Below are 12,837 nucleotides of genomic sequence, written 5' to 3'. Positions count from 1 at the left end.
ATCCAAATTTTTCTTCCCTCTACCATGACTGATTCGCAGCCTCTGGTGTGCGTTTTCTTCCAGGTCCGCCTTACATATTACCTCTCCGTGTGCGACGCTGAATGTTTTCCTACTAGCTTCCTCCTAGCCAACAACTATTCACACAGATACACGACATACCATGGCTCATACTTCTTCCGCAACTTGATAAATTGTCGACTGCACTGGAGAATTTTCTGGAATCCAATCCCTCTTCAACGGCTATGAAAACGCTACTTGAAGCTCGGAAGGCCATGGGGCGCAAGATGATCCCATTGCGCGACATGATGTTGTCAGGCCGCGACTTTTCAAGACAGTATTTCGAATATGTGGACAATGTATCTGAAACCAGAAGGGTGAGCGAATACGTGAAGAGGCCTTACGATGTTATGGCTGAGAAAGCTGGGAATAAAGTAGAAAAAGCGCAGCAAGCTTTGTCTGAATTTCGGGAAGAATTGGAGGGCGCTGTTTTCCGAGTTACGTCTTTAATCGGTGGTGGTGAGTGCGATTTATTTGCTTTTCCACATTCTTTGACGCACTCGTTGTCAGATAACAATGGCGCGTCGTTGTTTATCACTGAGAGCAGACTAATAGTCTCAACGATGATCACCGCGATCGAGGAATGCAACTCGCTATTAGAAGAATTCGGAGAGATGTTTCGGAATATTACCAAGCAAGGCTTTGATCCAGAGTCATTCGAGCATAATCCCCCATCCGACGACGAATGTCATCTAGTGAGCGAAAAGTGGCAGATGCTTGAGAATCTTCAGCATAATATCTCTCTGGATTGGAATCGCCTCGCACTTCGTATCGAAATTCCTCACATGGATCGCCCGGCCTCCGAACTCATACCTAGATATACACAAGACGCGGTTGCCCAGCCAGGTATCCCAGTGAATTCTGTCGATCTCGAAGCACCACCGAATCCTCCACCCCCAGAAAAAATGAAGATCTCATTCTGGCAGAAGATCGTCGAAGCCATTTCGCTGAATACAAAATTCCTTGCACTCCCCGTCTTTTCAATAGTTCAAGGCGGTGATTCTTCAAGTCGGTAGATTTGATTGGTTGATCAAGGATGGAATTACCCGAACAAAATACGGGACTTATTAAATGAATGGTCTGATTGAAGAGAAGTGGCCCTTCTCTATGAAATGAAAACTTTCAACTTTGAGCTTCAAGTTCCTAGTGATACTGTCCAAAATACAAACTAGTACGCGGTCCCGGTAAGGTCCGACAAGAACGTTTCCTCCCTCACAATTAAGTTTTGGGGATAGTGGTACTTTAAAATTTCAAGATCAATTGATTCGAGTTTAAAATAATTGGCTATAACTCTTATTTGCCACTCAGCGGGACGAAAGCTTGAAATAGTTTGTGCAAGTGTTTGGTGGATCGACGCCGAGAGGTGCCGAGTTCTGCCGAGCTAACCAAGACTAAACCGACATCCATATTTGGCTAGGCGATCAAACTTGAACCTCAACTTGCGATTTGTTACGACAAGCTGGATAATCTAGTTTATAGATCCTGAGGAGAGTGAGTCAGCCGAGGCGAGAGTCTTTGCATTGTCTTTGCATTGTGTTCTCGGAACAGACTCCAAGTCGTTGAACTTAGAAAGGCAAGCATTTGATTTCAAGTGGCACTCCCCGGTTTCGTACTTCATTGAAACTATTGTTTTCTAGTTGCGCCACCTATTCAAATACTTAGCAGTTCGCGGAGTTCAGTTCTCTGACGACCCGTTCGTTCTATTCTAAGCCGAGTCTCAGGTAAACTTGCGTGGGCGGTGAAGTAAATTTGGTACGTTCTTTGTTGTTCCTAGGTTGTTCCCAATAATATACAACAAAGATTTCAGCGCCAATCTGTACGACGTTGGTTACGAGATCGTCAGAAGAACATCCGTTATACTTTGTTCTTTTTGTTGCTTGCTCAAACATTCGAGCTCGCGCTTTTGACGTCCCATGTGCTGTAAATTTCCGGACACTCCTTCTTTTCTGTTGCTTTGTCCAAGTGTCTTTCATCTGCTTCAAGTTTGAGTTTTATTGTGTTTCCCCGACTCAATGTCTTGGCAGGCAGGAAGCAGTCGTATTCAAGTTTTGTTCGACTCTTGATCACGCAAGACGAGACGAAAAAAACTCGATTCGAAACTGTTATGAATCTCACAAATATGACGAGTGCACTATCGCTGACTTTCAAACTTACATATATAGGGCCCAGGGTCGGTTTATGAAATTTCTTTATCGTTCCTTTGTCGTTCCTTTCACAGAATATAAGATCCAAATCACCACAAAGTCTAATACAATGGAGTGAAGAGCCCATCAGTGATTTCGAGAACATTCCCATGTTCAAGAGATGAAACATTGTAAAATTGATCGTAGTACAGTTAGTTTCTATCGCGAAATGGGAGTGTCGAGAAAACAATAAATCTTTCCGATTTGGTACCTTCGAATTGCAACCCAGCGACCTGCTTCTTTCGCGCGTTGCGCGGTTCATCAAGTACAAAGTTGAGACCCTGAGAGGGCTTGAGAGGATAGATCGGGGTTGATCGTGTGATTGACACTGACACATCATCAGCACAATGTTTCTTATTGTGTTCTTGTTCCCGTGTAAGCGTAACAAAGCAATTATGAACCAATTGCATGGTTCAAGTCTCGGTCAACAATAATCAAATTTGATACCTCCAACGCTTCCTTGCCGGATTCATCACTTCATCGTCATTCCCGTCCCTACAGTCCATTTTTTCATTCATCCCCTTCAATGCCGTCCGTAACCAAAGACACAGCACTATAGTAATCATCCCAAACGTAGCACAAATAGCAAACGACAATTTATAAGTGGGTTCCCAAGCCTTCGCCCATATAAAGGATCCAGCTATATTTCCGCACTGTGATACGGCATTGATAAGCGCAAGTGCGACTGCGCGTTTTTCGGGAGGATTGGAAACCGTAGATGAAGACCAGGCGATGAGACATACGAAACCCGGCATTAGTTTGAGCGACAAGGAATCTAAACATTGTAAAGTCAATTATGATTTTAATGGAGGCGAAACGTGGAGGAACTTACAATGATACATAACGAGCAGCAGTATTCATCATAGACATTGCTAAGATGGCACCCACGATAGCGATGAAGTGAGGAACTATAACATGCATGCACCGTTCTCCAGTTTTGTCCGAATGCCAAGAAAGCCAAAGGCACCATACAGCGGTAAGAAGCCAGGGAGGAGCACAGAGTAATAGCGAGATTGTTGTGTTGTAGCCCATGGTTTTTGTCAGAGTAGGGAAGTAGAGATAGTGCGAAGAGGAGATAATGGAAACCAGCTCAGCAAGTGCCATATACCAGACCTTCCAGTCTGAAATGGCGAGGACGAGATTGCCGGCGCTTACATTGTAAAATCGCTTCATTGACTTGACATTGTATTGGTTCAAAGATTCGGGGCGAGTGATTTCAGTGGCGGTGTCTTCACGCATTCTCGCTTTTGCCAAAGCGTGCTCAGAGGATGTAAGCCATGATATGTTTTCAGATTCGGGAAAATCGGGGAGAATGAAGGTGGCGATTATCGCGACGAGGATTGTGAAAGCACCCTCTACAAAGAAAAGCCAACGCCATGCTGAGTAGCCTAGGGCACCATCGAGGAGGTCCAAAACTGCAGATGCAATGAGAGAGCCGAAAGCATTGCTCAAATTGCTTCCACATGCAAAGAAAGCGATTCGGAGAGATAGTTCATCTCGTTTGTACCATCGAGCTATCAGATAAAGGGCTCCAGGAAAAAAGGCGGCTACCGAGAACCCAAGAAGGAACCGCGCGGCAAGGGCACTGCAATAGCTACGACAGTATAAGGAAGAGGAAGGCACAGAAGAGAAGTCGCATACTTTGTGACGAATCCTGAGCATCGAAATGTTTGACGTCAACGCGGGGAAACAGCCATATACTGGAAAGACGACGGACCCGTCATGAATGAAATCACTCCCCAAACCATCATGCAACACGGTATGTAGAGAGATGGCTTCTTGACCTGACTAAGAATCATATTTCTGGTGGCCTGACATTAGGAACATATTTTACGAGATGACAACAAGATCAAGATTTGAGGACTCACGAAGGAACCTGCAGTGTTATGTAGCCCACATAGAATATCGACAAGATTGATGCGAACTTAGCACCCTTTAGCTTCAGATCATCTTCAAACCCACGCAATCGAGCTGCACTGGAGGAATCCGGATGTCAGTGAATGATTTTCCTATGTATGCAACGAAGTACATACGCTGCACTAATACGGTCGATATCTAAAATGTTCAGCTTTGTAGTAGAAATGCCTCAACGTATGAAAAACTCACAGTTGACGATATACATGAGCAACAACATTGACATTCGAACATCTAACTTCCTGAGTAGCCGTTTCTCCAATTTCTCCCTGTTCTTAGATACTGTAAGCCGGGGCAAGGAATTCGATCCATATTGCTGTGGTGCTATGAAGGTGAATGAGCCTCGGCGAAGGAAAACGAAGGACCAATAAATACAAGGTGTTTGAGGTGGTCGTGGAAGTAGAGAACGCTCTTCCGTTGACATACTGGCGGCCAGCGAGCAATCAGCCAAACACCGGTGAAAAGCGTAAGCAAGGCATCTCAATATATGTACAGTTGGAGGAAGCTCACCTTGACTAAGGTCCGAAGATTGCCTTCCTGTATTTCTATCCTGGGCTAGGCGTTCTGAACAATTAGCATTTACTTAATTGATAACGGGCCGGTATCCGAGACACGCAATGGAAGATAACTCAGTAGGATTAACTTTAACTTGAGCCTGAGGTAGAATAAAAGAGACCGCTCACTGATTACAGGATAATTGGACCTATCGGAACTGAAACCTTGCGCTTTAGATCTCATACAGGTCTGAGGTCAAGTCGAAAGGAAGGTGTGACGGTAGAGTGGACTCGTTGTATTAAAAGGCACACTGGAGATTTACAACGCGAGAGGATAGACAGTGGCGGCTATCCATCGGAAGCTTGAGCTTGAATCTTATACGAAGGTAGATATATGTTTGCCAAAGGAAGTGAGAATAAACAACGACAATCGAACGAAAGACAACGACGAATACCCTTCCAAGGAGTCTCGTCATTCCCATCTTACTATCTTGAACATTCACCGCCCTTCGATAGAGACGCTTGCCGGCGTTCAGGATGGGAAGCCAAACTGTGTTACGATACGGTCATCCCATGATCTTCATCTGATAGTCATAATCAAGATTTATCTTGTTCCAAACCCATGGCCCCTTTGGAGATTTCCCACTGGATCAACTTTAGGAATCCGGTCTGGTTCAATGTCGTCTTCAGTGATAGGAGAGTGAGCCTCGCTCATCTTCATCAATCCGAGCCATAGAAACTTGGGCTCCCGTTCCTTCTCTAACGTGCTAAGGCTGGCCTCTGACAATTTGAATTAGTAGATGAATAACTACTAGCGGCAAACCATATCTACTCACTTACTCAGCAATTGTTGCTTTCAGTGGGTCATGTAGTTCTCGGCTGTGGGTTGGTTGAAGCATTTCATCAGTGGTTTTATCTTCGCAGATAGTTCTTTTAGAGCTTGGCGACGTATTCTGATAAGGATGCGACAGTCTTCTTCGAACCAGAGGTTGTAGCGCATCATTGTAGCAGTTGCCAGCCTGCATGGGTACAGCCTTTCGTTTTTGACTCAGCAGAGGACAATCTGTCCACAACAATTGATCGTACTTACTTGGGCGTTTGCGTCGCTAGACTGGTTGCTTGTCGAAGGCAGGAGTTTGAGAATGCTTTAACGAAGTAGGCTATTCGTGATGCTGGTTAGTGGCAACAGAGACCTTTGTATTCGAGTCCGACTTGGATGACAGGTGGGTAGGATATGGAGTGCTGCAAAGCGGAGCAAGAAGAAGAAAAGAAGAGGTGGCGCCACGATCCCGAATTAATCTCATGAGGGGTTCTATAGAGTGTTATACTTTTCAATCAGATAGTACATCGAAGATTGCCTGGAGTGCAGTAGTGGTTTTCGCTCGGCCCAAAGAGTGGGAAGGTTCACCAGCCTTTTGATCGATGAGATTCCTTTTCTAGGAGAAAAACTGCCGCCGTTTGGGATGGGTCTTTCCCACTTAAAAAGGCCGGAGTTGGAGCACCGCAACTGCTGGAGCCGGCAGTCGAAAGCGCCGAACTTTGGGGAACAAGACTGTGGGCCGCTTGAGACGAACAGAAGTTCATGTTGTAATTCCGCAATTTAATATTATTACTCTTCCATATCGCTAGTCGCTATGAAGTTCAAGATAAAGGAATTGAGTCTGGCCTAGACGGGGACACCTACCCGAGCCATTACAACATCGACCCGTGGGATTCGGGCGTTAGTAGCATTTTGCCCAAATATTGTCATTCCTCGGGATTCTAACAGCGAAAATGATACATATCGCATGCAAAGGGGCGACGGATTTGAACGTAAACCATCATGTGCCTGTGAGATACGTCGTCTTTGTCATGATATCCATTCAAATACCGGCAGTTCGATTCTCATGGAGAAGATGCCATTTAGGAATCAAATAGGAGCGCCGTATTTCCCTCGTTACTTTTCTTCTCTCCCCATTTCCAATGGATACCTGGTCTCTGGCTCGCTTGCGGGTTGTGTTGGCAGTCGCCTTGCTGGTCTTGGTTCTGTCACTCATTCTACTCAGTGGACTAGCTGATGGTGATTATGAAGCCATTTCGTCCTCCGCAGTCAAAGACTTTTATTGGATTGACGTGAGTTACATGTTTAAACAACATGAACTTGCCTTGATGAACTTCTCTGTAGATCAAACCATCACACGATCTAGTTTGGCATCCGTGCTACAACTCTTTGCGTCGTGAATGTGCTCGTCTCCTAGTCCCTCTTGATCACCTTAACCACTCCGACGAAAATCCCGGCCATGCCGCCATCGCACTCATACGGGTCCCTTCTCCCTTCTTGTCTACTCCACGCTATCGTGGTCCGATTCTCTTCAACCCAGGAGGCCCAGGTGGTAGTGGGGTTGACTTAGTCAACCTATTGGGAGATGATTTGGCTCTGGTGGTGGGTGAAGGATTTGATGTCGTAGGTTTTGATCCCAGAGGTGTTGCTCGTTCTACGCCCAAGGTAAATTTCTTCGATGGGCCCGGAGAGAGAGCAGCTTGGGGAGATACCCTGGATGTCATCCGTGGCGGACCTAACGATGAATTGCAAGGGGAGAGTGGTAGAAGTATCGAAAAGACATGGGCACGAGCAGTGGTGACGAACAAGTTAGTTGGCGAACGAGGGGGCGACTGGTTGGGCAACATCAACACGGAACAGACTGCGCATGACATGTTGAGTATCGTCAAGGCATATGGAAGGGAGAAGCTCATGTATTGGGGTTTTTCGTATGGCACTATACTGGGCTCAACATTCGCTGCTCTATTTCCGGTATGTCATATGTGTGTTCGTACACCCTCACGATTACCCTAACACTGCGTAGGACAATGTGGAGAGGATGGTATTGGATGGAGTTGTGGACTCCGCAGATTATTACGCGAGTGCGTAACCTCTCCCGTCTTTCAACTCTTCTCTAATCCCTGTTTCTTCTTAGCGGCATGGAATACCAACCTCTTAAATACCTCCGAAACTCTCCATCAATTCTTCACATCATGCCACCAGGCTGGCCCCAGCTCCTGCCCATTCTGGGCCCCGACTCCATCTTTGATCTCTGCCAATTTAACTCGCATTTATCACGATCTTGTAGCGAACCCAATCCCAGTCCGTGGCTCTACCGCTTATGGAGTTCTCGATTATTCTTTCGTTCGACAAGGAATATTCGCAGCCTTATACGCTCCTTACGCAACATGGCCTGCTCTAGCCGACGCTCTAGCTGCTCTTGGTGGACCACAACGTGATCCCACTTTAATGTGGAATTTCACTCCTCGTGAAATGTTCAAGTGCTCTTGTTCTGGTTCTTGTGACGATGAGAGTGACAAAGATGAACGAGAGAAAGATTTCGTAAAAGCTCTTCCTGATGGACAAGCCGCAATCTTATGTTCTGATGGAGAAAGCATTCCATTCAATATCTCCTCTTCCAGAGCTTACTTGGAAGACTTGAGCAAAACATCTGAATGGGCGGATATATGGGCAAATATACATTTATCGTGTACCGGCTGGCCCAAGGCAAAGAAACCGTTCCGAGGACCCATAGAGGGCAATACGAGCTTCCCTATTCTCTTCATCGGGAATACTGCGGGTATGTCGTTTCGGACTTGATATTTTCATACTTGGCGTTACTCATCATAACTCTTGCTACTCCTCGATCTTAGATCCTGTTACACCTCTTGTTCAGTGAGCACCAACCATCATGTCACTTATCCCATCATGACTGACAACGTGTTTACAGCGCAAGGACCATGTCAAAACGGTTTCCCGGCTCGCGAGTTCTTACACAAGATTCTCCCGGCGTATGTTTTTCGTTTGTCTTACGAAATGATTACCGAAGTATTCATCATTTTATTCTATTTTATTTTCCAGCATTGCTCGCTTAATTCACCATCGATCTGTACCCAAGCTCATGTCCAGAATTATTTCCTTACTGGTACCCTCCCTGCTGAAGGTACTATTTGTCCCGTCATCATGCCTCCATTCCCTCCCGCATCCTCAGAAGACAACTATAACGATGTGAATGAAGGAGTCGTAGTAGGTGATAGCCGTGAAAAGGAGATGGTATTTGATGCAGGTGAAAAGAAGGCCGAGAACGTTGGCAGTGGTGATGCAAGCGAGATATTGATGATGATGATGGACAAAAAGATGAAGGATGTGGTAGTCGAATTGAGTAAGGCTTGGAAACCTTTCAATCGGCCGTTATTGGGATGATCTAGATGAACGTCCTCGTAGCCGTTTACGATTGTCCGTAAACAATTATTTTGAATAGGCTTTGGAATTGCCTTCCTCCAAATATCGAAACTATTTAAGAATAACTGAATGTTCAATATCTTCCAGCGCGATAGTATCATCAAATACTTCCGTATCCATCTCGATCCCCACATGCAAATTTCTATCAGCTCCAATATGTCGAATACCACCACCACCACCATCCCAACCATCGCACGAAATATTTCCACCCAAATTTCCTAAAGTTTTATACCACAACGACGTTGTACCCATGTTCTGATTATGAGGATAGCATGATCCTCCACGAAGATATCGATCTCGATTATGATGACGATTAACATTAACACTAGTGCCACGATATGAAGCGGATGGGTGTTTCAAGTATTGCGGAACATCTCGCTCATCATAACCAGATGATGAGATAGATCGCAAGTTGAGTACGAGTCTCGAAATCATGGTACAAGTCAAGAGTTGGCTGAACGATGCACCCAACGCTTTGAAATCCGGCTCCGCGATCTATGAAAATAAACAATAACGGTTTGTCAATGATCATGATACACTGGATTGACGATGCTGGAAAGAAGCTCACGAAATATATCAACACATTCATCAAATTTACCAAAAATATTAACAGAAAGTAAAGCGAGCCATCGCGAACGAGGATCACTATTGTCCTAGAAACAAGGAAATTCCTTAAGTCAGTAAATTCTCTGTTACTATATGTATTGAATATAGGAACGGAAAAAAAGAGTTTGGTGCAGGAAACGGAATGAGTTACAGTATTTGGCGAGCCGGCTACCAGGTGGAGAGGAGGAAAGGTAACTGGAAAACAAACACATACGGGGAGGTAGAAGCAAAACCTTCGTAGTAACGCTTTGTGCGATAAAGCGTGAGTATAAAGATTGCTGAATCGGTGACGAGAGGTGAAATCCAAAGCGATGCTAAAGGAGGCACAAATTAATGCTGTGACTATTGCATGAGAGGATAACAACGCACGAAAAAGAGGACTGCTTCCAATCAGGATGCACCCTGAAATTTCAGTCAAATCATTCTGATATGCTTATGTTCAAGTTGAATTTACCTGTTAATCCCGGAGGTAGAGGTACAGCTACAACGTAGCGATAAGTTACAAGATCACTATAGAATGAGATCCCAAATGTAGACTTACGAAATCCGGTCCGTAGGCCAATAGAAGATATGATGATCTGCAATAACCACAGAATCATCAAGAAAGCTAGGACACGAAAGTTTCGCTCATAGAGGGCAAAAACGCGCAGGATCATGATTACTGAAAGGAACATCAGAGTTACGGGCGAATCAAGACGATAGTTAAATAACTTTGACTGACGTTGCCCGATGGCGACTAAAGAAACTGTTGATGCTCCTTCAAAGTGAACAAATCGTGGGCAACTGTGTCATAATCGAGTCGGTGTATATTCCTCAAGTGAGATAGCTTACATCTAAAAAACTGTGAGTAAATGTAAAGCATTAGAAGAAAATGGACATACTCCGTGCGTCCAATGAGGACTGTTGAATGCTGCCAAACAAAATCAGCTTCGCCGTTATTGATACCGGTACAATAACATTCACCGAGAAGCAGGATGATGAACTGTAAAATGGTGACATAGCGATTGATTAGGAATAATATCGACGCTACGGTGAACCGTTGTCTCCAAATACGTTCAACTTCTTGAGGAAACGTCAAAACTGGGGTAGGAGTAGAATAACTGTGTGAGATGATAGAAACAATGGTGAGGGGTATGTTACGAGCTTACAGTGGTCGTATACAAGCATGACAAATCCTCCTAGCTGAAAATATTTTCCAATCAACCTATCGCAGTCAGACGATCAATAAGATGCCCAAAGTTTCAAGGATCGGGAAACGACGCACAAGTGGAAAGCAATACGCTCAACTGCTCCAGGATCCATTATGAGAAAGCGGGGAAAAAATGATCACAAGAAACGCTTTTGACATTTTATCTTTTGAAGCTAAAATATCTAGTAACACGAGAAGATATTGTTTTTCAGAGGATTTGAATCGGGCTGGAAATGACACTGACAGAAGAAAGTGAGGAGTACACCAGAAGCTATGTACCTTCGCTTAAGTCCAGCTTTGGGTGGAATCCTTGGGAAAGAGCATATGATTGGTTCGATTTCCTATCAATATTGAAGCGGACGGACGTCCAGAGGTACTGATTTTTCTTGGAAGAACTAGTGTGGTCGTGAAGGCGTCGGGGTGCAAGAACGCCGATCATAAGAATTCCCCGTTTGGCAGCAAATGATGATTAGAGGGCCCAACGGCAAGATCTAAACAAGCCGAGTTACTATGAAAAGCTCGCCTTGGCAGAGAAACATGATTAAAGGGTCCAACAGCAAGATTCAAGTAAATGAAAATCTCAAGGCACGACAAGTAAATGCGGAAGCGAGCACGGAAATGAGTTGCGGAGAGAGATTGCTCGGATAGCATGGCCAGCCTGAGAATCTTTTTGCATATTTTTAGCCACGACTTCTAGTTTAACATTTGAAGACCTCGGAGCGGTGATATGAAAGCAGGAATAGAAGAGCGCAGACGAAAAATAAATTGAAAATAAGTATTTAAAATAATGATAAATATTAGGTAATCTACATGATGAAGCGGAGAGTCCAGAATTCTAAAAATAGAGTTGACTGCGACTATGTAGTACAATCACCGTATCTACAACCTAATTGCTGGCAGTGCTCAACTGTATCCCACAATAAATCGAAGGCTAGACACTCATGTAGACACTCGAAATGTTCACGATGCTTGCAAATTGGCATCGCATTTCCTCAACTTTACATGATTGAAAGATCGAAAAGTTGATAGGTCAACTCAACAACAACCCCTCCGCGCTACCTCGGTTTTCTGCTCTCGCCTTACTATCTCCGCTTTCTTTCAATTAAGAGCCTTGGCACCGGAATCGGAGTCCCCAGAATCATCTGGAGTTCCGACTCTCACACCCTCCCGCCAGTGACAGATATTCTTTGCCGTGAGCATATCCTTAGCTCACAAAATTCTGAAAGAATGCGTCACTTATGCCTTCATCTTGCCACGATAGCTCAATTGAAATGTCGAGAGACCCAAATTCCGTCGTAGTAGATGATTAACTGCTCCAACACTCCCAGCTCTAGAAGGATATCTTATTAGTACTACGAGGCCGAGAAGGAAAGAATTGTTACATGCCCATTGATCCTTTGCATTGCGAAATGTCGTAACTTAATTCTAGCTATTGAATATCCTTTGAACGTTACTATGATCTATCCTAGAAGAATTCCTTACTTGGGATATGGCGGTCGCCGGAGCTACGCACATCGTAAAAGTTCTGCTTTGCTTGTTTTACAATGATTATAGTTACACGCCGAAGAGATGAATCACTCCATCTACAATCCAAAAAAAATACCCTCTTCAAGACAGAATAGCAAAAGAAAAGAAAGAAAAACTCTTCGCTCCGAAAAGATCATCCAGCATTTTGCGTCCTCTCCAACATCTTATTCACAGCCGCACCTCTCGTCCCTACCACACCCGTCATCTTCATACTACCACTACCACTCGTATACCCCAAATGTTGATTTGAATGTTGATATTGAACTTGACTTTGACTTTGACTTTGACGTTGCTGTTGTTGTTGCTGTTGATGATGATGTTGATGATGACCTTGTTGTTGGTGGCTAATATAAATCGCTCCCGTTCCTCCACCAATATTACCACCACCACCACCACCACTCTCCGTATCATGACCACCATGAATACCATGAATACCATAAACAACATTCGAGCCGGTACCGCCACGAGAAGATAAGGAACTATCAAGTTCAAGTCTCGCAACTCTCATGTTATATAACAAGTCGGATAATTCCTTCGGTACAACTTCTTTCATTTTTTGCGGTACTCTTCTAGTTGCAGCGTCACAATTGGATGTCAACGAGTTCA

At 44.5% G+C, this 12,837-nt stretch overlaps 5 protein-coding genes across 5 annotated transcripts; 2 read left to right on the top strand and 3 right to left on the bottom strand.

The window, feature by feature from the left end:
• Nucleotides 1-24: 24 nt before the first annotated feature.
• On the top strand, nucleotides 25-1,073 carry AGABI2DRAFT_142667 (hypothetical protein; the record flags this gene model as incomplete). Its single annotated transcript, XM_006460373.1, has 3 exons — nucleotides 25-63; nucleotides 117-516; nucleotides 568-1,073. 3 exons carry the CDS (start codon nucleotides 25-27, stop codon nucleotides 1,071-1,073), a joined length of 945 nt encoding a protein of 314 aa, XP_006460436.1.
• Nucleotides 1,074-2,356: 1,283 nt separating this feature from the next.
• On the bottom strand, nucleotides 2,357-4,625 carry AGABI2DRAFT_192144 (hypothetical protein). The gene is made up of 8 exons (XM_006460372.1): nucleotides 4,530-4,625; nucleotides 4,347-4,478; nucleotides 4,274-4,295; nucleotides 4,109-4,216; nucleotides 3,958-4,043; nucleotides 3,882-3,894; nucleotides 3,073-3,834; nucleotides 2,357-3,015 (listed from the first exon to the last, which is right to left on the bottom strand). The coding sequence occupies exons 1-8, from the start codon at nucleotides 4,576-4,578 to the stop codon at nucleotides 2,838-2,840; spliced, it is 1,350 nt and encodes a 449-aa protein (XP_006460435.1). The 5' UTR covers nucleotides 4,579-4,625; the 3' UTR covers nucleotides 2,357-2,837.
• A 1,971-nt stretch (nucleotides 4,626-6,596) lies between these two features.
• On the top strand, nucleotides 6,597-8,952 carry AGABI2DRAFT_220476 (hypothetical protein). Its single transcript, XM_006460371.1, has 7 exons — nucleotides 6,597-6,760; nucleotides 6,813-7,439; nucleotides 7,492-7,549; nucleotides 7,603-8,247; nucleotides 8,321-8,342; nucleotides 8,398-8,458; nucleotides 8,529-8,952. Exons 1-7 carry the CDS (start codon nucleotides 6,611-6,613, stop codon nucleotides 8,868-8,870), a joined length of 1,905 nt encoding a protein of 634 aa, XP_006460434.1. The 5' UTR covers nucleotides 6,597-6,610; the 3' UTR covers nucleotides 8,871-8,952.
• An 8-nt stretch (nucleotides 8,953-8,960) lies between these two features.
• On the bottom strand, nucleotides 8,961-10,817 carry AGABI2DRAFT_117380 (hypothetical protein; the record flags this gene model as incomplete). Its single annotated transcript, XM_006460370.1, has 10 exons — nucleotides 8,961-9,404; nucleotides 9,458-9,554; nucleotides 9,730-9,829; nucleotides 9,885-9,917; nucleotides 9,970-9,996; nucleotides 10,057-10,093; nucleotides 10,397-10,425; nucleotides 10,479-10,595; nucleotides 10,664-10,719; nucleotides 10,780-10,817. 10 exons carry the CDS (start codon nucleotides 10,815-10,817, stop codon nucleotides 8,961-8,963), a joined length of 978 nt encoding a protein of 325 aa, XP_006460433.1.
• A 1,619-nt stretch (nucleotides 10,818-12,436) lies between these two features.
• On the bottom strand, nucleotides 12,437-12,705 carry AGABI2DRAFT_192141 (hypothetical protein). Its single transcript, XM_006460369.1, has one exon. It carries the CDS (start codon nucleotides 12,676-12,678, stop codon nucleotides 12,439-12,441), a length of 240 nt encoding a protein of 79 aa, XP_006460432.1. The 5' UTR covers nucleotides 12,679-12,705; the 3' UTR covers nucleotides 12,437-12,438.
• Nucleotides 12,706-12,837: the final 132 nt, after the last annotated feature.

This window comes from Agaricus bisporus (genome assembly GCF_000300575.1).
Source record: "Agaricus bisporus var. bisporus H97 unplaced genomic scaffold AGABI2scaffold_4, whole genome shotgun sequence".
Lineage (NCBI taxonomy): Eukaryota > Fungi > Basidiomycota > Agaricomycetes > Agaricales > Agaricaceae > Agaricus > Agaricus bisporus.
This window is presented reverse-complemented; position numbering and strand designations above follow the sequence as displayed.